This window comes from Gymnoscopelus microlampas (assembly GCF_963454915.1).
Source record: "Gymnoscopelus microlampas genome assembly, chromosome: 21".
NCBI classification, from domain to species: domain Eukaryota; kingdom Metazoa; phylum Chordata; class Actinopteri; order Myctophiformes; family Myctophidae; genus Gymnoscopelus; species Gymnoscopelus microlampas.
This window is the reverse complement of record NC_139958.1, coordinates 3,900,188-3,924,081: the sequence shown is the minus strand read 5'-3', so window position 1 is coordinate 3,924,081 and position 23,894 is coordinate 3,900,188. Positions and strand designations below refer to the sequence as shown.

At 40.2% G+C, this 23,894-nt stretch overlaps 2 protein-coding genes across 2 annotated transcripts in view; both read right to left on the bottom strand.

Moving 5' to 3' along the window:
- LOC311037343 (antigen WC1.1-like) overlaps positions 1–23,894 on the bottom strand; it is a gene marked incomplete at its 3' end in the record, with an annotated part of 78,206 nt that overhangs the window by 5,147 nt on the left and 49,165 nt on the right. Inside the window, exons 10-12 of the mRNA XM_084046470.1 lie at positions 851–1,016; positions 571–676; positions 272–382 (exon numbers count right to left, since the gene is read on the bottom strand). Of these exons, the coding sequence (XP_083902596.1) occupies positions 272–382; positions 571–676; positions 851–1,016 (383 nt within the window). The remainder of the gene's footprint in view (positions 1–271; positions 383–570; positions 677–850; positions 1,017–23,894) is intronic.
- LOC311037221 (scavenger receptor cysteine-rich type 1 protein M130-like) lies at positions 16,249–22,802 on the bottom strand (the record flags this gene model as incomplete). Its single annotated transcript, XM_084046341.1, has 7 exons — positions 16,249–16,404; positions 16,767–17,008; positions 17,705–17,852; positions 19,768–19,922; positions 20,319–20,522; positions 20,942–21,205; positions 22,586–22,802. 7 exons carry the CDS (start codon positions 22,800–22,802, stop codon positions 16,249–16,251), a joined length of 1,386 nt encoding a protein of 461 aa, XP_083902467.1.

Below are 23,894 nucleotides of genomic sequence, written 5' to 3'. Positions count from 1 at the left end.
TTTCTGTCAAATATCAGTTTCATCTCCTTTTTTTAAATAATCGGAAAAATATTAAAACATGTAACATGATGTGCTGTGCTACACCACAACAAATTCCTGTGTGTCCTTGTGATACATTTGGCAATAAAGTGATTCTGATTCTGATTCTGATGATTGGCAACAGATTATTGGCTTGATTCAAGACTCCTATTCGCAAGATTCACATGAATGAGAATAATTATCCTATGACTACAACCACTAGAATAGAATACATGAATATAACGTTACTCACTATTAACAGCAGCAGGTGTTCTCACACACAGGCTGAGGAGAATCAGCAGCAGCACAATCACAAGGACTGTGACAATCCTAAGGACCTCCATGAATCCAAAACGATGAATCACTTTGTGTTGTTGATTGTGTTGGTTGAATAAAGAAAATGAGAAATCATCATCATCAACATAATCATCAAAAATAATCATCAGAATTGGTTCACTCACCAGTGTCTGGGTAAAATCACAACAACCAACAACACATTTAGTTTAACATGATCCGTTGTTTGTGAACTGCTTATGAAAGTAGGTGTGTTACCTTTACAATAGATTTCAGCTGGTTTGACTTTCTTACAAGACTTCCGGTGGACACAGTCTCTGATGTTGAAATTATCTTTTGTGCAAAGCAGAGTAATGTCCAGGTCCTACAATCATAATCAAAACTTCCTTTAGTGTTTGAGAGTTTGTTTCCTCACTGTTTCCAGTCAAGAATGTCATACAAAAACATCATAAATACAAAATAATGTACATTGGAGTGACGAGATGTCTTATGATATCAATGAGACTTAAAGGACAAAGCAAACAAAACCGCTGTTTACCAACTCTGTTGATTTCACATCTGTCATAATGTTCTCTATGACTTCACCACAACCAAGCTCCTTGCACAGCAGGTTCTTAAAATCCTTTGTTACATTTAGGGGACACACGTGCTCCGACACGTGCTGCCTCCCTTCTCGGTAATGGACTTCAAGTGTACCTCCACACCTCTCTGTGGTTCTGAAGCTGATACCTGTAACAAGTGAAATGAAAAACCTCTGCTTTATTCCCTGTCATGTGGAAATGATATTACATCCAAACCTTTGAATGGATAAATATTAGTAGCATATATAACAGGAATTAAAGGTAGGGTAAGTGACATTTTTTTGTGAAAACAAAAAGGTTTTTGTTAAAAGGTTAAAGCACTATATTCTAGTAGTACTCATTGCTATAGAGTGTTTGTTCAGTAACAGGAGTCTCTGTGTCTCTCCAGCTCTTTGATAAACAGAAAACACATGTTCAGGTAGGTGCCACAATTTCAGCCAATCAGGAGAGAGTACTCATTCATCAGCTTTTAGGATCAGATTTTTTTAATAGTGTTCCAGTTCCAATTGTGTGTCTGCTCATTTCTTTGTCTCATCATTTACAATTTTACTTTTTTAATCTGTATCCTGACTGAGTTCATCAGGATCAGGATAAAAAAATGCATTTTCTGTTTAATAAAGAGCTGGAGAGACATGGAGACTCCTGTTACTGAACAAACACTCTATAGCAATGAGTACTATTAGAATATAGAGCTATTTAACACTTATTTTAACCAAAGAAAATCACTTACCCTACCTTTAATTAGCATAAGGAGCAAAGGAAAACAACTTGGAAGCTTATTCAACCACTATAGGAGAAATAAAAAAAGAAAATAAAGAAATCCATTGACATTTTCAAATGAAAACTAGAAAAAGTGCTCCTCGGAGCACAGGTCTCCGCCAGGTCAGGTAGGTTATTGTGGCCTCCTGGTGGCGCTATAATAGGCCAATGTGAAAAGGGTGCCATTTCTTATTAGGCCTTGTACGGCAATCGGACACTACATTCATGGCTTGAGGCATTTTGCGCAAAAAAAATGTTTTGCTAAATTAGACCTGCTGGTGGCGCTATAACAGGCCAATGTTAAAAGGGTGGCATTTGTTCCTCAACATAGTGTGAAGGTGCAAAGTTTGACCGCAATCGGACGGTGCGTTCATGATTTGCAGAGTTTTGTTCAAAACAAGCCACTACTGCAAACTTTAGATGTCAATCTTAGCCAATGAAAATGGAATATGAAAAATCAAACACCGTCTCGATCACATGACTATAGAGATCATGTGTACCGATTTGCGTGAAATTTGGATAAAATCAGAAGGAGTAATATAAAAAAACATGTTTTACGTAAGTCGGCCTCCTGGTGGCGCTATAAAAGGCAGATGGGAAAATGCAGGGCAAAGGTTTTTCCTTGACCTCTAGGGAGTGCACATACAAAGTTTTACACAGATCGGTGCAGTTATAGGTACAAACATGAATCCGCCTGTTATAGCGCCACCATGAGGCTGGTCTTTATCCACTTCAATGTCCAGAATGCCTGTTTTACAGTAATAAACTATGTCATTGCAGTCTTATAAATATTTATTTTCTTTTTTATCAGTAGAAAATAATACATAAGTGACAAATACTGAAGTAAAATATGGACTCAATTCTTAAATAGTCTGATATACAGTAGCTGCTATATATAATACAACATAATATACAGCAGCTACTATATGAAATACAAAATGATATAATAGCTTCTATATAAAATACAAAATAATATACAGTAACTACTATATAAAATGCTAAAGTTTAGAAGTATATCAAATAGTTCACCTGTACAGTAGACAGACACCAGTCCTCCAGCACACCGGTCCAGGACCGTCTCACACTGCCCAAGACTGGACTCAGAGCCCTGGCAACGGACGTGGTAAACATCTGACCCAGTTCTTCCATGTTTTTCAAAGGGCAGAGCATTGTCACAGCCCTTCTCTCTGCAAACTATTTGTGAATGTTTGTCATCCCAGTGATCACTGCACACCCTGATGCCATCGATCTTCACCTCACCATTACAATACCCTGATAGGCTAACCACAGGGTTATCTGGGAAAACAGAAACAACAACAAATCAACAAAAATAAATACATCCCTAATCCCACAACCACACAGATGTCTGTCCTTTTCACCACTTAAGCATACATCTGTCTTGATATTAAATCATCTTTTGAACACAATCCTTTGTGTTCATATAACTATTAATGTGTACAAATGGACTGGTAAAATCCTAGGTGTCAATTAATTGTATTATTTATAATACACATTTTTTATTATTATAATTCATTTTTTCTTGTTTTGGTTTTGGATTACACTGTTTGGTAATACAATTTATTACCCTGGCATTGGAGATGTATTAATAATATTGTTATTCATTACTCTAGCATTAGAGATGTATTAATGATAATACGTTATTACTCTGGCATTGGAGGTAGACCCCTTGGTTCCCAGAGGTTGTATTTTCACGTTCACAGTCCCAGATGGTCTTCAGGTTCTTCACATCACTACAGTTGAAGCTCTTCTCCCACAGATCAGAAGAACTATTTGATGCTGTATGGTTTATATAACCTCGGTCCAGATCACGGCACAGTTTCTCTCCCTCTGTGTCTGTCCAGCCATGGCTAGAAACCATCCTGGAACCATTCTGACTGTAAACAAACACATGTCCCTCAAAGTGTCTTCCATACTGTTTTGGACGTTGTATTCTGATCTTCTGCCAGTCTGAGATGAGAAGTATCAGAGACACAGCATAGTTGAAAACCAAGAAATATTAATCATTGCCTCAGAATGTTGCTGTAAAATCATATTCTACCATTAGTGGAGCGGCTAAATGCTTTGTATTGGCAGAATCTTTCAGTTGATGATAAAAGCGTGAAAATTGGCATGAGCAGTCTCCATGGGTCACTTGACAAGAAAATTGTCCGAGGCAGTTGTAATTTCAAGATGGCGGCCATTTTTCAAGATGGCCGACACCTTAGTGGGCAGTTAAGTAATATGATGGTTTATTTGGTGATACAAGCATGAAAATTGGCATGAATAGTCTCTGTGGGTCACTTGACAATAGGCCACCCACAGCTACTTGACATTTCAACATGGCGGCCATTTTTCAAGATGGCCAACACTTTAGTGGAGCAATTAAGTTATATAATGGTTTATTTGGTGATACAAGCATGGAAATTGGCATGAGCAGTCTCGTTGGGTCACTTGACAATAGGCCACCCACAGCTACTTGAAATTTCAAGATGGCGGCCATTTGTCAAGATGGCCGACACTTTAGTGGAGCATTTAAGTTATATAATGGTTCATTTGGTGATACAAGCATGAAAATTGGCATGAGCAGTCTCTGTGGGTCCCTTGACAATAAGCCACCCACAGCTACTTGAAATTTCAAGATGGCGGCCATTTTTCAAGATGGCCACCACCTTAGTGGAGCAGTTAAGCTTAAGAAATCATTTAGTTGGTGATACAAGCATGAAAATTGCCATGAGCCGTCTCAAAAGGTCATTTGACAAGAAACCCCACAACCACCACTTGAAATTTCAAGATGACTGCCGCCCGCCATGTGGATCTTTAAATGATACCCTTTCTCATAGAAATGTATTGGGTTCCTCAAAAAGCTCTGTCAAGAGAGGTTGTTTGACTGTGTTTTGTCTGACTCCTCGCCCACGACCTGTCCAGTTTGGTAAAACCTGTCAGGAGTTGCCTCCCACTGGCATAGCTCTCAGGGTTCACTGAGGTACACAAGCTCCCTTACCACGACAAGGTAACAGTCACAAGGGAGGATTTATTTTTCATTTTTTATGTTTTAACTAACAGCCATTACATGTGTCAAATAAGTACTAAGAAATGGGGAAACAAAAAATATGACTAATAAATGAGCACAGTTGTGGTGCTGAACGGACAGTGCTCCAAAATTATAATTGAGCAATGGCTAATACTGAATGGCAGTGGCCACGAAACCACGACAAACTATATTAAGGAACTAAACTGAAAATGTGCTTCACTGTTACGTATGGCAGTGGAAGGCAGTGGAAGCAATGTTACAAAGTAACAACTGAAAATTACACACTAATAGACTGGTGACAAAGTAAAACATGATGCACTGATGTGGCGAGGGGAAGCCATAGGCCTACACTTGAAAACACAGAGGACAACGGGGAACAACTCTGGCAAAATAAACATGCAAATAGGTTCTAGCAGGGGCAACTACATAGGCATGTGCAACTGAGTCCATATCTGAAGCACTTACACCTTCCCGTACATGCCTTGGTGCACCCACATTTGGTCAACTCCCAACAACTCTCCGCAATAGGTGGAAGTGGAGTCCAGAAGACTTTCCACTTCTCGTCCTGTTCCACCCATCCCCAGTCAGATGGGCTCGGCATTTGTGGAAGTCGCTTCAATGCCTGTCCCCACACGTATCCAGCCTCATAAGAAGCACGTTTGGCATGCTCTTTGAGTGCTGCTTGAGTTGGTGGGATCAAGTCATAATGTCTTTGCTTTCTGGCAAAGAGATCAAGATATAGATGCTCTCTTTTGGGCCCTTTCCAGATCTGTGTTGTTGAACCTAAGTTTACAGCTTAAATGATATTTTGCTCTGTTTCTTGTCAATGTGCTTTCTATGCCATCACCTTCATCTAGTCGGGTTAGACTAAGTAAGATAGGCAGAGCATTGATCTTATGAAATAATGGAACATTCTTGCAATGGTATCATAACCAGTACGATCGTGCTCTCTGTTGAATAAACTCGGCTGAATGAGTTTTTCCTTGGTGACCTGCTGACAAATGAAACATCGGTCCCAGTTAGTTTTCTCAACTGTTATGATGGCTTCTGCCATGTCTGCAGCATAGGCAGAGGCCGAGGGTTTATCCTTTTACCACCTTTTACCAAGCACTTTGATGTATGGGATACAACTAAGTTTGTGCCTTAACCCTACACTTAGTCCGATCGTTCATCCAATGCCATTTAAATCCTGTGCGATCTGTACACCATCCGGTTAACTAAAACCCCATTAACCTTGGCTCGGCTCTCCCGCGCTGGCACAACCTGTCAATTCAGGTGCGGCTATCTAATTGTTTTGGGGTAAATTAGACAGCATTTGGGGTACTAACTTTCAATTATCTGACATTGAACCCCACTCTGAGTTTAACAGCAGTGATATATCACCAGTGTGCCCTGGTAGTGCAGATATTCACTCTTATCTAATCTATCTATGATCAACAAATCAACGCAACTGTATTGTGATGTGTTAAAAGTTGTTCTTTAGCATAATAACAATAATCGTATAATTGTCCTTAATGAAAAAAAAACATACATTTCTATGAGAAAATGTATCTTTTGAGGATCCAGGGGGCGGCCATCTTGAAAATAGAAATTTCAAGTGGATGTGAGTGTTTTCTTGTCAAGCAACCCTTAGAGACTGCTCATGCCAATTTTAATGCCTTTATCACCAAATAAACCATTATATAACTTAATTGCTCCACTAAAGTGTTGGCCATCTTGAAAAATGGCCGCCATCTTGAAATTTCAAGTAGCTGTGGGTGGCCTATTGTCAAGTGACCCACAGAGACTGCTCATGCCAATTTTCATGCTTGTATCACCAAATAAACCATTATATAACTTAATTGCTCCACTAAAGTGTTGGCCATCTTGAAAAATGGCCGCCATCTTGAAATTTCAAGTAGCTGTGGGTGGCCTATTGTCAAGTGACCCACAGAGACTGCTCATGCCAATTTTCATGCTTGTATCACCAAATAAACCATCATATCACTTAACTGCCCACTAAGGTGTCGGCCATCTTGAAAAATGGCCACCATCTTGAAATTACAACTGCCTCGGACAATATTCTTGTCAAGTGACCCATGGAGACTGCTCATGCCAATTTTCACGCTTTTATCATAAATTGAAAGATCGTAGCACTTATCTGCTCCGCTACATAGTCTATGTTCATAAATGGGCTGTTACTGTAACATGCAGAGTATCTATACAACACTTATTTGTTTAAGTCAGTTGGAATCAGATGAAAGCATTTAAAACGTACCAGAACACTGGAGGCCACCAAGAGAACAATGTCCTTTGTCCTGTAAAGCAATGTTACAGTCTGCCACCTTGTGGCTGTTTGCAGGACAGCTCAGTCCTGACACGACTTCAGGTGGACTTTGTGGTAAAGGTCCAAAGAATTCAACAGGCTCGCCGGTCTCTCCACATTGCAGCTCTCTGCAGATGGTATTTTGGACATTGGTGTCATTCAGGGTTTCTTTACAGACAGGGTATCGTTGACCTCGATAGAATATCTCCACATTTCCAGAACAATGATCTCTGGAATCCTTGAAATCAGCCTTGACACTGTCTGCATGGAAACGGTATAAAAACTTCATGTGAAACAGGTTTTCTACACATGTACAGAGATCAACAACAAACAATATAATATAATATATATACAATACAATTTGTATTTTTTCATGAAATAAATATACTTTCACGATTACTGTTAATATTAGTCTATTGGCCTTAGCCTAAATGACAGGATTATAGACAACGTATTGCCTTTCACAAAATCTGATACAATTGGACAAAACAACAACCTTTTTTACAACATTGTAATTTAATTCTCTCATCTTTCTGTTTCATTTTAATAACAGTTTTTTTTTATATTTTGTGAAAAGCACTTTGAATTGCCTTGTTGAAATGTGATTACAAATAGATTACAAAATAAACTGACCTTGCCTACTGTACAATAATCTACAAACAAATTACCCAAGCAAACAACGAAGGCCGGTGTGTCATCACAGTTGGTCTCTGGGTCTTTTTTCACGATGATGCTCTCAGTCAGGTTGGTGGTGTGATTGGTGGGGTACATTGCCAGGATGGTCACATCCCCCTTGATGTTCTGATGGATCTCAGAGAAGGCAGGTCCACAGCCCAGGTCTTTACACAGCATTTCAGAATTAGCTTCAGTCCAGGTGTGTGCACACACCCCCCCACAGCCTGCGTGGGTGCACACCTGAACTGTCCCCCAACACTGCTCTGACAGCGTTGCTGTTATATTACCTGTTGAAATACACGTCAGGATCAAATGAAAAATAGTGAGGATATAATATCATGTTCTGTAGAATACGTGTTGTGATCATGTTGGGTGAGAAATAAAGGTACCATGATAAATAGAAAATCAAACTAATCACAACAGCAACATTTAAAAAGGTTAACACATACCTGAACATTCTACCAAAGCAAGGCTCTGATTGGATGAAGTTGTGTTGTCCTTTGGACAATGGAAGACTGATGTCTCTGTGGAGGAGCAGTTATAGGACTCACTCCAAACATCATTCTCCATTCCAGGTTCTCCAGAAGGAACATGAGGGAACAGGGTGACATTAGTAGCATTCCCACAATGCATCTGTCCACAGACCACATCAGCAGTGTGGTTCCACGTCTCATTGGTCCCTGAGAGCCAGTAGTCCTTCCCAGCATGCTCTACTGCCACCTGACCAGAACAGGACGTTCCATTCTTCATGAACACCACCTTGGGGTCTGAAAAGCAGGTAGGGGGGGTTATCACAGAATAACTTGTGTGGACGTGTGGGCTAACACCTACAGAAGCAACCTTCAGCCAATAAGCATAATGCAGAAAAAAACTATAAGAATAGTCAATAATGTGAGATATCATGATCACACACACGCACCGTTTTTTAAATCACATACATTAAGTTTTTTTAAATAGTTGTAATGATTCCTGCAGATTTGTAGGCCTATCTTATCAATCAAATGAATAAACAATATTGTAGCGCAACCCCAAGACACTGCCACGCCCCCCCCCCCCCCCCCCCCCGTTTCTTTATGTAAAAACAAAAAGAGAAAACAGTCAGCAATGCGTGACCCCAACGACACCTTCCCGTGACCCCACTTTGGGTCGCGGCCCATAGTTTGAGAACCGCTGCTGCAAACTTAACGTTTGAACATTATTTGATTTGTTAACTTTGCTGTTGTAGGCTACCCACAATTTTGAAATGACTCAATAATTTGTGCAGGATGTCATGTTCGCCTCTATCTGTCCTTAACGCTGCTACTGTGCTTCTTTGAGAATATAAATCACAAGCTACATTGATTATACTTATACATGTATTTTATTCATATTTATTTTTCTTGTGTTACGTTGCAATAGCTCTGTCACAATATACATATTGGCTTCTCAAGACTACAGAATGAACTTAATGTTTCTCCATTCATATTTTTTATCATTGTTGATATATCATTTGTTAGTCTGAATGTAATTATGCTGCTGCTACCATGACCCCTTCAGAAGCATTCATAGTCATTTTTTAAAATTACACTTTAAATCACAAAAAAACACCTGTCGATACTACAATAATGCATCATCATGCTCTTACTTTCACAGACCACATGAGCAGTGGAAGTGCATGGGACAGAGTCATTGTACTTGGCCTTGCAGTGCCACAGTGACGTCTCAGTGCCATTACAGTTGACATTGTCCAGTATTCCATGAGGTCCAGTTCTGGTGGTGCTGGTGTAAATCACCTGCAAGAATACATTCAATGTATTCTGAATAACATGCAACACTAATCATTTCTGAGTGAAATTATCTGTAAGAGCCTGTCTGTCTGTCTGTCCGTCTGTCCGTCCGTCCGTCCGTCCGTCCGTCCGTCCGTCCGTCCGGCCGGGGGGGGGGGGACAGATTCCATTCCAATGTGTATCCATTCCAATAGGGATGTATTTTCTCACAAAAGTGGGGTTACAATCATCAAAGTGGGCATGGACTCTTTTCTGCCAAGGAGTGGTTTTGGTGCAAAGCAAATGCTAACAATAGATTCAGATTCATAAAAAAGACTCACAAGCTACTTAAAGCATCTTTTTCACATATAATGTTGCGGGTATACCAACATTCAGCAGCTGTCACGGATTCCCCAAGGGAAGTTAAAGTTAGACGTTTTGATAAAGACATTTCTTGGTATGTAATTTGTTGCAAAGGTTGGCCATTTTTCTTATGATATTTTCTGACTACTGATGTGGATGGGGAACTTGTGCAGAGCAAAACTGATATAAGTAGAAAGATACAGTAGTAATAACATGGTATTTAGAACCACAGCACTAGAAATGTACTGGAAATGCCAGGACACTTCTAACTCACCTTGCCACAGCCCAACTCTCTGCAAACCACTTCTCCATCATGTCTGTCCCAGTCTGAACCACACACAGGCTGCAGACCCATAGAATATTGATATAAACTGCACCATAGCAATCACTGGGACTGTGGTTGTCCAGGAGAGTTATGTTGATCTTTTCTGTTAAAACATTAAGGGATTTTACATTGGGGAAAAAACGATTAAATAAGTGAAATGCATTTCATTTAAATGATAAAATTAAGAAATAAAAAACATGCTATGTTTAATCTGTTTTGTATCATCTTTGAAGTCACATGAATGAACGACCAAAATATGGGCATAATACCTGTGTCTAAGCTGCTTAAATGTGCATGGTTTTGTATCCCCAATAAAATGATACAACATACTTAAGATGCCATGAAATTAAATGTATGGCTTTTATGTAATGTTTTCCTACTGTGTGAGTAAAGCAAGATACATATCATGGTCTAACTTAAAGCTTAACAACACAGTGGTTGACTCATTTTTCTTCTTGTTGAGCTGAAACTATGAGATGTATGAATATTCATATTACCTGAGCAGTTCAGTGTGGATGGAACTGATTGGCTCCTGTCACAGGTAAAGTTATGTGTGACACTGACTCCACATCTCAGTTGTTTGCACATCATATCAGCTGTTATTTTGGTGTTTTCATTGCAGGTAATATTCCACATGTCACCGTCCTCCACCACCAAGGTTCCAGAACAGACGTTGTCCCCGTCTTCTAGCACAGGGTGATCTGTTAACAGACATGAAAATGTACCAACACTTTAACATACATCTTTATGTGACAATGTATCAACACTTTAACATACATCTTTATGACAATGTACCAACACTTTGGCATTGAACATTTGAACATTCCTTGAACAGCAAACAAATGCATACAAAATTATATACAGTAGTTGCTATATAAAATACAAAATGAGATACGGTAACTACTATATAACATACAAAATTACATACAGCAATTACTACAAACAAAAAACAAAATGCAAAAGTGTAGACTCCTGCAGAGTGTCTCTTAAAACAAGCATATAAAATAATTCACCTGTAAAGTTGACAGACACCAGTCCTCCAGCACACCGGCCCAGGACCGTCTCACACTGCCCAAGACTGGACTCAGAGCCCTGGCAACGGACGTGGTAAACATCTGACCCAGTTATTACATGTTTTTTAAAGGGCAGAGCATTGCCACAGCCCAGCTCTCTGCAAACTATTTGTGAATGTTTGTCATCCCAGTGATCACCGCACACCCTGATGCCATCGATCTTCACCTCACCAGAGCAGTATGGTAAGCTAACCACAGGGTTATCTGGGAAAACAGAAACAGCAAATCAACAAAAATAAATACATCCCTAATCCCACAACCACATAGATGTGATAGTGCTGAAAAAAACGTGTTATGATGAGGTCATGTACAGATGTCATTCAAACCATTTACTTAATACGAGGCATACATCCACTGGGCCTGATGAGGCCTGAATATCCCTCTTCCAATTATGATCAATGAAAAATGAACCTTTTTTTTACCCACTTAAACATACATCTGTCTTGATATTAAATCATCTTTTGAACACAATCCTTTATGTTAATATAACTCCTAATGTGTACAAATGGACTGGTAAAATCAAGGGTGTCAATTCATTTTGTTATTTTTAATACAATTAAAATAATTAAATTATGTATTATTATCCATTTTTTGTTGTTCTAGTTTTGGATAACACTGTTTAGTAAAACTATTAATTACTCTAGAATTATAGATGTAGTAGTAACTACAATATTCACAATTCTGGGAAATGCCAAGTGTGGTTGCGCCGACGGAGGCCGTGCGATGTTTATCGCATGGGTCCAGATTTCATGTGTACCGAGTTTTTGTGAGATTTAGACAAAATCTGTTGGAGAAAGTGCAAAAAGTGTGTTTTGCTAAATTAGACCTGCTGGTGGCGCTATAACAGGCCAATGTGAAAAGGGTTTAATTTCTTCCTCGGCCTAGTGGGAATGTGCGTGTGAAATTTCACGGAAATCGCAAGCTGCGTGTAGTTTGAGGCTTTTTGTCCAAAAAGGACCAATCCTGCAAACTTTGGAAGCCAACCATAGGCAATGAGGATGGAATATGGGAAATTGGACAGATCCGTGTTGATCACATGACTATAGAGATACTGTGTACTGATTTGCTTGACGTTTGGGTAAATTCTGTAGGAGTAATGTAAAAAAAATGGGTTTCGCACAAATCGGCCTCCTAGTGGCGCTATAACAGGCCCATGTGAAAAAATTGGGGCAGAGGTTCTGAATTGGCATCCAGGGAGTGTGTGTGCACAATTTCAGATTAACCGGGCAAACGGTGCCGGAGATTAGCTGCTAACACACAGACAGGATGGACACACACACACACATACACACACACACACACACACACACACACACACACACACACACGGACGGACGGAGGGTAAAACATACTCTCTCGCCATGCCTTCGGCCTGGCGGAGACAACAATTAGAAAGTCAGAGAAGTACTAGTGTGTTGCGCTGTTAGGGCAACCACACTAATAATAGTCATTACTCTGGCATTGGAGGTAGATCCCTTTGTTCCCGGAGGTTGTATTTTCACGTTCACAGTCCCAGATGGTCTTCAGGTTCTTCACATCTCTACAGTTGAAGCTCTTCTCCCACAGATCAGAAGAACTATTTGATCCTGTATGGTTTATATAACCACCACTAGTCCAGGCAATCTAGCCCATTTTAGACCCAAAAGTCAGACTAATTAAAATAGTTTTTTTTTCAACAGATATCATTTCTATGAGGTGCCTAGAACAACATACTAAAAGTCCTAAGAAATCCTAGATGCGGAAATATGTTCAATTCTCATCAATTCAAGATGTGCACTAATACCTCGAGAAAACTAAACACCCTAATGGGCTTTTTTTTTTCTTTTGTCCTATCACAATGAAACTTTCCACAATGAATCTTAACATGAAAACTAAACTTTTTTGTATTACAAGTTTCTTTGAAACCTAATTTGAATATGCAAATTAGCTTAATATATATTGAATATGCCCAAATTTGCATATCACGAAAATTGCTTTCCCCCAAAATGTATTATATTTACATTGTTGTTTGTTAATGATATCAAACACACTGATCAGACTTTCATGAACCATTTCATCGAAATATTGTGACTTCATAGAATAACATCAAAACACCATTCATATGTACAGTATGACAAATGCATAAATCCGTCAAATCTTCCTCCAACCATCCTACTGCTAACGGTTGATGGCAATGCTGCTTTTGGACTGGCCTCTAACCTGAAACCTGCCCGGCTTGGTTGTTCCTGCCGGGGGTATAACCCCCATCGTTATAGTCCTCAGGGTCACAGAGGCACCCAAGCCTCCCCACCACGACAAGGTAGCAACAACAGGGGAGGTTCTTTATGTGTTTTTTTCTTATGTTTTCTTTATGTGTTTTTTGTTTATTTTATTGTTCAAACGTGATCCTCAACTCCTTTAGTATGATTATTTGTTCTTGCACCCCCTATTTCAGTTCTTGGCGTGCTTAGTTCTTCCGCTCTGGATCATAGTCATCAGATAAATCAGGCAACTGGGAATTTGTACAGCTAGTACCACAACATTTTCCGCATATTGTATGGCAGTGCAAGGGAGTCCATGTTTTTTGCATGTGCATCTCTTCGTGCTGCAGTCTTTCTTGCAGCTACAGCAGACCACATCAAGTCATTCTGGTGGTCCTTCAGGCTGATCAGTCATTATTGGCATGAATCTACCACCTATAACATGCCATCCCCAGTCTTCTGGACTCATGCTTTCACTTGTTCCTTTCCATTCATGGATCTGGTAGAACACACAGAGACTGTGGAACTTCACAGCTGATGAAGTTGGTGGAAGAGTTTAGGTTCCACTGGAGAGGTGGTCCTCGATACTTTCTCACAGAATCGCCTGTGTCTCAGCATATCCAGCGATTCATCTTTGTCACCCCCATACAGTGAGACTAGAGCCTTTTCACCTGCTGCAACGATGATTCCTTTTCCGACCTTTTCCTCTGACAGGCTGAACACCTTAGCTTGTTTGAGAAAGCTAGAGTCAGTTTTTACTTTTTTCAGTGCCAATCCCTTTCCCAAGCCAAATAGACGAGAAGTTGAATCATAGCCTAAAATAGCATGGATGAAGAGCAGATTATCACACACATTTGGACCATGTAGTTCTTTTGTCTGCTTTATGCACCATATCCTTCTTGCTTTTGTTCCTTTCTTTGATTCTGGTGCCAGAAACAGTTCCTGTGCATTTGGATCAGCCTGATGTAACAAGAGTACTAATACATCTGTATCATATCCTACTAGGACCGTGTCTTTGGTTCTGGCTGTTTAAGGAAATAGGTTCTGTTTAAGGAAATAGGTAGCTGATATATTGCACTTTTACCTTAGCGCTAGGTATGCTCTTGGTTGCTTGTTATTGCAGAAAATGCACTTATAACCTCTGGTGATTAGTAGCTTTCGTTCCCTACCTTTGTTGATTGCACTTATTGTAAGTCGCTTTGGATAAAAGCGTCTGCTAAATGACTGTAATGTAATGTAATGTAATGGCTGAGGCAATGGCGGTTTGGACAATGAGCACATCAGCATCATTCTTTGCATGGTCTGTGATGCACCCAGCCCTTTCTAGTTTATTACTTAGATAGACCAAGAAGCATTGTTTATTTTCCTTATTGTTAAAGGGGAAATCCACCCATTTTCAATATTTTAACATATTTTTAACATTGCAAATTACAACATGATGAGTCATCATGTTGTAATTTGCAATGTTAAACCCACAATCAATCCTCCAGTTCAAGGCAACACAGAAAGGGGGGAACTTTTTTCTTATTTCCACACAACTCCTTTATGCTATATTAATGACATAGTTAAATATTGAAAATGGGTGGATTTCCCCTTTAAGGAAGTGGTCCTTTTTGGATTGGATGATCATGTCACCAGAGAAGTGTACAGTTACGCCGGGACTAACACCAGTTTGTCGCAGTTGGGTGGCATCTTTTATTGTTGGTTTGTCTTTGTAGCCATCAAAGACTATGACAGTAACCATACCATAATTCTGTATTCAGAAATGGTGACTGGGGATGGCATGTTATAGGTGGTAGATTCATGCCAATAATGACTGATCAGCCTGAAGGACCACCAGAATTACTTGATGTGGTCTGCTGTAGCTGCAAGAAAGACTGCAGCACGAAGAGATGCACATGCAAAAAACATGGACTCCCTTGCACTGCCATATGTGGAGAATGTTGTGGTACTAGCTGTACAAATTCCCAGTTGCCTGATTTATCTGATGACTATGATCCAGAGCGGAAGAACTAAGCACGCCAAGAACTGAAATAGGGGGTGCAAGAACAAATAATCATACTAAAGGAGTTGAGGATCACGTTTGAACAATAAAATAAACAAAAAACACATAAAGAAAACATAAGAAAAAAACACATAAAGAACCTCCCCTGTTGTTGCTACCTTGTCGTGGTGGGGAGGCTTGGGTGCCTCTGTGACCCTGAGGACTATAACGATGGGGGTTATACCCCCGGCAGGAACAACCAAGCCGGGCAGGTTTCAGGTTAGAGGCCAGTCCAAAAGCATCATTGCCATCAACCGTTAGCAGTAGGATGGTTGGAGGAAGATTTGACGGATTTATGCATTTGTCATACTGTACATATGAATGGTGTTTTGATGTTATTCTATGAAGTCACAATATTTCGATGAAATGGTTCATGAAAGTCTGATCAGTGTGTTTGATATCATTAACAAACAACAATGTAAATATAATACATTTTGGGGGAAAGCAATTTTCGTGATATGCAAATTTGGGCATATTCAATATATATTAAGCTAATTTGCATATTCAAATTAGGTTTCAAAGAAACTTGTAATACAAAAAAGTTTAGTTTTCATGTTAAGATTCATTGTGGAAAGTTTCATTGTGATAGGACAAAAGAAAAAAAAAAGCCCATTAGGGTGTTTAGTTTTCTTGAGGTATTAGTGCACATCTTGAATTGATGAGAATTAAACATATTTCCGCATCTAGGATTTCTTAGGACTTTTAGTATGTTGTTCTAGACACCTCATAGAAATGATATCTGTTGAAAAAAAAACTATTTTAATTAGTCTGTCTGGAAATGCTACTTTGCCTGGACTACACGGTCCAGATGACGGCACAGTTTGTCTCCCTCTGTGTCTGTCCAGCCATGGCTAGAAACCATCCTGGAACCATTCTGGCTGTAAACAAACACATGTCCCTCAAAGTGTCTTCCATGCTGTTTTGGACGTTGTAATCTGATCTTCTGCCAGTCTGAGAAGTAACAGAGACAGAGAATAGTTGATGAAAACTAATAAATATTAATCAGTTCAAGGGTTGCTTCAGTTCAAGAGGTTATTGATGTAAACACATATCCTACCACAGTCCATGTTCACATGGACTGTTACTGTAACATGCACAGTACCTGTACAACACTTATTTAACTGATGACTTTTTTATGTTAACCTTTTAGCCTAAATGTTTTACTGTACCTTACCTCTGTGCTGTTTAGTAGTAAATCGATCAATCAAAAGTCAGGTGGAATCAGATGAAAGCATTTAAAACGTACCAGAACACTGGAGGCCACCAAGAGAACAATGTCCTTTTTTTTGTAAAGTAATGTTACAGTGTGCCACCTTGTGGCTGTGTGCAGGACAGCTCAGTCCTGACACGACTTCAGGTGGACTTTGTGGTAAAGGTCCAAAGATTTCAACAGGCTCGCCGGTCTCTCCACATTGCAGATCTCTGCAGATGGTATTTTGGACATTGGTGTCCTTCAGGGTTTCTTTACAGACAGGGTATCGTTGGTCTCCATAGCGTATCTTCACATTTCCAGAACAATGATCTCTGGAATCCTTGAAATCAGCCTTGACACTGGCTACATGGAAACAGTATAAAAACTTCAAGTGAAACAGATTTTCTATTCATGTACAGTCTCTCACAGAACAACCTGCTGGATCAAACCAGCACACTCCACTGAAACGGCACTTCTCAAAGTCAGAGAAGCACTCCATGCTGCCTAGGCTGCCTTCCACTCTGCAGTCCTGATTCTTCTATCTAGACCTATCAGCAGCATTTGATACAATGAACCGGACACCCTTTCTGACGTATTCTCTTTGCACTCTTATGTTACTTGTTACCGTCTGTTGTTGAACTAGTGTTCATGCTTACTCTGCTTTCACACTTGTCAGTCACTCTGGATAAAATCGTCTGCTAAATGCCTAAATTGTATTTGTATTTGCAATTGTATACAGTACCAGACCAATCATGACATTAGTCCAGCATGGGCAAAGAGAACAAGAGGCATCAAGATAAGCCAATGTAAATGGAGTGAGATAATCACACAAACAAACACACAACATTACAGAATTGACATTCCATTCTCCACTATTTATATATGATTATTATTATCTTATGTTTTTTGTCTGAATTTAACTGTGCTGCTGCTACTGTTTAAGGAACGTTCGTAGCAATGATAGACATTGACTAAAGGTTACAATAAATTACAAACAAAACATCCCCAAACACCTGCAATAATATACAATACTACAATAATGCATCATCATGCTCTTACTTTCACAGGTAACATGAGCAGTGGAAGTGCATGGGACAGAGTCATTGTACTTGGCCTTGCAGTGCCACAGTGACGTCTCAGTACCATTACAGTTGACATTGTCCAGTATTCCATGTTGCCAAGTTCTGGTGGTGCTGGTGTAAATCACCTGCAAGAACACATTCAATGTATTCTGAATAAAATGTATTTCCTTTGTCACGCAAAACATTTCTGAGTGGAATTATCTGTATGAGTAATAGTGTGTGTGTGTGTGTGTGTGTGTGTGTGTGTGTGTGTGTGTGTGTGTGTGTGTGTGTGTGTGTGTGTGTGTGTGTGTGTGTGTGTGTGTGTGTGCGTGTGTGTGTGTGTGTGAACTGTATGTAGACAAACACAGCAAACTAGTTCTCTCCGCCACGCAAGGTTGCTTACCCATTGCCTGCAAGCTTTGGAAGGTAGTTACTGTTATAGCGGCACCATGAGGACGATTTAAAAAACATTGGGTGGAGCTGTGGAAGTTCCTCTTTGGCTGCTGAGAGTGTGCGTACAAAATTTCATGGCAATCGAACATGATTTGTGGCATTTTGTGCAAAACAGGCCCCACCCACAAATTTTAAAGCCAACCGTAGCCAAGCGGATTGGAATTCGCCGGTGCGGGAGTATAGCGGGCTCTACCTGCCCAAAGTGTATCACAGCCCTGCTACACTCCTACCCTCTGGAGCTACCAGGCCCTTCAGGCGACCTTGATCCTGAGGCATTTGACATTGTGGAGCTGTATCTCATAGTTTTTGAGAAATTGAAATAAACTAATAAAGCTACTTTTCAATTTGCATGCACCCAGCCATATATCTTTCACACTGATTTTTTTTTTTTTAAACAACAAATTTGTAACAACAGCACAATATTTGGTTGGGATGTGCAAGTGATATTTAGGGCGGTTTCACACTATGGTCCCGGGTGCGCACCGCACCCTGGGCCACTTGGCTGATGTTGTGGTAGTGTGAACGTTGCGTATCGTTCCCCGAAACGGATCACCGTTCCGTACTCGAAACCACCTCGGGAGGTAGTCTCGGGTCCGATTGCTGCGGAGTCGGGAACGGAACGCGGCAGTGTGAATCCATCCGTACCAAGAGAAGGAAGTGGACTGCTAATCATATATGATTTATATATTTTTATAATGACGCATTATTTTAGCTGGGTTATACCTTCTCATAGTTCTACTTGAATGTTGACAAGAAATAATAATCCCGCTAGTGTTTGAGTAGCGCGAGCCGTGAAAAATAATAAACAAACGTGGCGAACGTATATATAAGGATAAATACACCAAGGATTAGTCTGTGACGTTACTGCTAAAATACCAAGGATGCGTCCGTGACGCCAATATCATATTACCATCAGACGACGTTACATTTTGAGGTTTCAAAGACCAGTGCACACACTGCTTTGGTTGTGTATTGTTGATCTGTTGTTATTATAGCTCAAGACAACAACAGGAACACAGTCAAACTTTATTATTCACTCTAGACTGTGAATGACATGCTCTCGCCCAAAGCCCCATAGTCAACAGCGCCCCCATGAGGCACATATTTACCATTACTGTTGAAATGAAATGGTCTGGAGTGCGCAAGGATCTTGGCCAGTGTGAATGCTGGCCAACTGGGAGAAGCCATTCGTTCTCGGGAAACGATTTCATTCAAACGGACCATAGTGTGAAACCGCCCTTAGAAAACCCTGTGTGGTTTATAAAGTTGAGGTTGCAATCAATGGGAAAAGTGGGCATGGCCGCTGCCAAGGAGAGCTTTTGGTGCCAAACTTAATGCTTGCAAAGATTCAGAATAATGGTAAACACCTAGTTTACCCCCTCATAAGCTACTTATACTGAAGTTGAAGTCCAACGTTTAGAAATGTGTTTTGAGCTTTATAAACACATGGATGAACATTTCTTGGTAAGGAATTTATTGTGACTTTAGCCATTTTTCATATGATATTTGCTGACTACTGATTGTGCAAAATTGACCTGTAAGGTGTTTTTGTGTGCCACAGATACATGATTCATTTCATATTAACCATAAAGCATGAGAGCTCACCTTGCCACAGCCCAACTCTCTGCAAACCACTTCTCCATCATGTCTGTCCCAGTCTGAACCACACACAGGCTGCAGACCCTTAGAACTATTGATATAAACGGCACCATAACAATCACTGGGACTGTGGTTGTCCAGGAGAGTTATGTTGATCTTTTCTGTTAAAACATTAAGGGATTTTACATTGGGGGAAAAACGATTAAATAAGTGAAATGCATTTAATTTAAATGATAAAATTAAGAAATAAACAAACATGCTCCATTTAATCTGTTTTTGTATTATCTTTGAAGTCACATAAATAAACGACCAACATATAGGCATAATACCTGTGTCTAAGCTGCTTAAATGTGCATGGTTTTGTATCCCCAATAAAATGATAAAACACACTTAAGATGCCATGAAATTAAACTTATGGCTTTTATGTAATGTTTTCCTACTGTGTGTGTAAAGCAAGATACATATCATGGTCTAACTTATAGCTTAAAAACACAGGAGTTGACTCCTTTTTCTTCTTGCTGAGCTGAAATTATGAGGTGTATGAATATTCATATTACCTGAGCAGTTCAGTGTAGATGGAACTGATTGGTTCCTGTCACAGGTAAAGTTGTGTGTGACACTGACTCCACATCTCAGTTGTTTACACATCATATCAGCTGTTATTTTGGTGTTTTCATTGCAGGTAATATTCCAAATGTCACCGTCCTCCACCACCAAGGTTCCAGAACAGACATTGTCCCCGTCTTTTAGCATGGGGTGATCTGTTAACAGCCATGAAAATGTACCAACACTTTAACATACATCTTTATGTGAAAATGTACCAACACTTTAACATACATCTTTATGTGAAAATGTAACAACACTTTAACACACATCTTTATGTGAAAATGTATCAACACTTTGGCATTGAACATTTGAACATTCATTGAACAGCACAACACAAATGCATACAAAAATATATACAGTAGTTACTAAAATACAAAATGATATACAGTAGCTACTATATAAAATACAAAATGATATACAGTAGCTACTATATAAAATACAAAATGAGATACAGTAACTACTAGCCTGTATAACATACAAAATTACATACAGCAATTAGGCCTACTACAAACAAAACGCTAAAGTGCAGATTCCTGCAGAGTGTCTCTTATTAGAGGTATATCAAATAATTCACCTGTACAGTAGACAGAAACCAGTTCTCCAGCACACCGGCCCAGGACCGTCTCACACTGCCCAAGACTGGACTCAGAGCCCTGGCAACGGACGTGGTAAACATATGACCCAGTTATTACATGTTTTTTAAAGGGCAGAGCATTGCCACAGCCCAGCTCTCTGCAAACTACTTGTGAATGTTTGTCATCCCAGTGATCACTGCACACCCTGATGCCATCGATCTTCACCTCACCAGAGCAGTATGGTAGACTAACCACAGGGTTTTCTGGGAAAACAGAAACAACAAATCAACAGAAACAATAAATCCATAATCCCACAACCACACAGATGTGATAGCGCTGAAAAAAATATGTTATGGGGTCATGTAGAGATGTCATTCAAACCATTTACTTGAAATACGAGGCATACATCCACTGGGCCTGATGAGGCCTGAATATCCCTCATCCAATTATGATCAATGAAAAATAAACTGTCCTTTTCACCACTTAAACATTCATCTGTCTTGATATTAAATCATCTTTTGAACACAATCCTTGGTAAAATCAAGGGTATCAATTCATTTCATTATTTTTAATACAATTAAAATAATTAAATGATGTAATATTATCCAATTTTTGTTGTTTTAGTTTTGGATAACACTGTTTGGTAAAACTATTTATTACTCTAGAATTATAGATGTAATAGTAACTAGAATATTCGCAATTCTGGGAAAATGCAAATGTGGTTGCGCCGACAAGAGTCGCGGGGCGCGGCCGCCGGGACACGAGGAATACACTGGGAGGAATACCGTCGGAGGCCGTGCAACGTGCGATTCGAATTCGGTGCCGAACAGATCCTGCGTTCGTGATACATGGCGTTTTGATTTTAGGACATAGGCCCCTCCCACTAAATAAATAGGCCCCTCCCACAAATGTAACCGGACAATGATATTGTCACGTCACTCTTGAGATCATTTGTATTTCATTTTGAGAGGATTGATCCCCCCAAAAATCATGTTTTTGCATCAAACGGTTACATTTTGCACATTTGTGGCGGCCCCTATGGATCAAAGTGGAAACGCTTTTGGGGATTTGTTGATTAAACCACCCTTGACGTGTGATTCAAATTTGGGATTGACTGGACGTTTTGTTCATGATTTTTGGCATTTGTAAAACAAACCCGTCCCTCCAACTTTGGAAGCCTATTACGGAAGAACGGTATGGACTATCAATTTTTTTTTCTACGTTATAGGCCGAAACGTAAAGTGGGCTGTTATAGCGCCACCATGAGGCCGACTGGTGAATTTATTTATTTTTAATTTGGCACTGGACTATGAACCTCCCCTCCAAGTGTTGTATTGGTAGCACTTACGATTTCCAAGAGAAAAATACTTGAATGGGAGTTTTTACATTTCCCATTATAAGTCAACGGGGAAAATTAATTCACTAATAGAGTAATACCAATTAAACTATTCAACCTATCTCTTAAAAATACAAGCACATGATTCCCGGTGTAGCCGGTCAATTTGACATATGGCTTGAGTGTGTGAAAACTGTGGGAGGAGTAGCGGGACAAAATAAAGTTTATCCGGAATAACGAAAATTAAAGTCAGACAAGTACTAGTGTGTTGCGCTGTTAGGGCAACCACACTAATAATAGTCATTACTCTGGCATTGGAGGTAGACCCCTTGGTTCCCGGAGGTTGTATTTTCACGTTCACAGTCCCAGATGGTCTTCAGGTTCTTCACATCACTACAGTTGAAGCTCTTCTCCCACAGATCAGAATAACTATTTGATACTGTATGGTTTATATAACCTCCACGGTCCAGATGACGGCACAGTTTGTCTCCCTCTGTGTCTGTCCAGCCATGGCTAGAAACCATCCTGGAACCATTCTGACTGTAAACAAACACATGTCCCTGAAAGTGTCTTCCATGCTGTTTTGGACATTGTAATCTGATCTTCTGCCAGTCTGAGAAGTAACAGAGACAGAGAATACATTACATTACAGTCATTTAGCAGACGCTTTTATCCAAAGCGACTTACAATACGTGCATTCAACATACCATAGGTAGGGAACGAAACTACTAATCACCAGAGGTCTTAAGTGCATTTCCTGTAAAAACAAGCAACCAAGAGTATACCTAGTGCTAAGGTAAAAGTGCAATATATCAGCTACCTACTTTCTTAAACACATGAGATAAAGTAGCAAAATCAAACGAGCACGAGCTAATACAAAAAGTGTATCGACTAAACAAGATCCAATACAACAATACAACAATAGTTCCTACAACTAGTTAACAACAAGTAGGCCAGGCAAAGAGGAAGGGTAGTGTTTCCTGAAGAGGTGGGTTTTCAGCCTGCGGCAAAAGATGGGCAGTGACTCTGCTGTCCTGACATCAGTGGGAAGTTCATTCCACCACTGTGGGGCCAGAACAGAAAAAAGTCGTGACCGTGTCGATCGACCACAAGGACCGTTGAGTGACGAGGGAATCAGTTGCCCCGAGGTGGCAGACCGAAGTGGTCGGGCAGGGGTGTAGGCATCGATAACCCGGAGGTAAGATGGAGCTGTTCCTTTCACTGCCCTATAGGCTAGCACCAGGGTTTTAAACTGAATGCGAGCCGCTACGGGGAGCCAGTGCAGAGAACGGAGAAGGATAGTTGTGTGGGAGAACTTGGGGCGGTTGAACACCAGACGAGCCGCAGCTTTCTGAACAAGCTCCAGAGGTCTGATGGCAGATGCCGGAGCACCAGCAAGGAGGGAGTTGCAGTAGTCCAGGCGGGAGATGACAAGAGCCTGGATGAGCACCTGGGCTGCCTTCTCCGTGAGGAAGGGGCGAATCCTCCTGATGTTGTAGAGGAGGAATCTGCAGGACCGTGTCACTGATGCGATGTTAGCCGAGAACGACAGTTGATGGTCCAGGGTCACACCCAGATTCTTCGCAGTCCGAGTTGACATCACCACAGCGTTATCA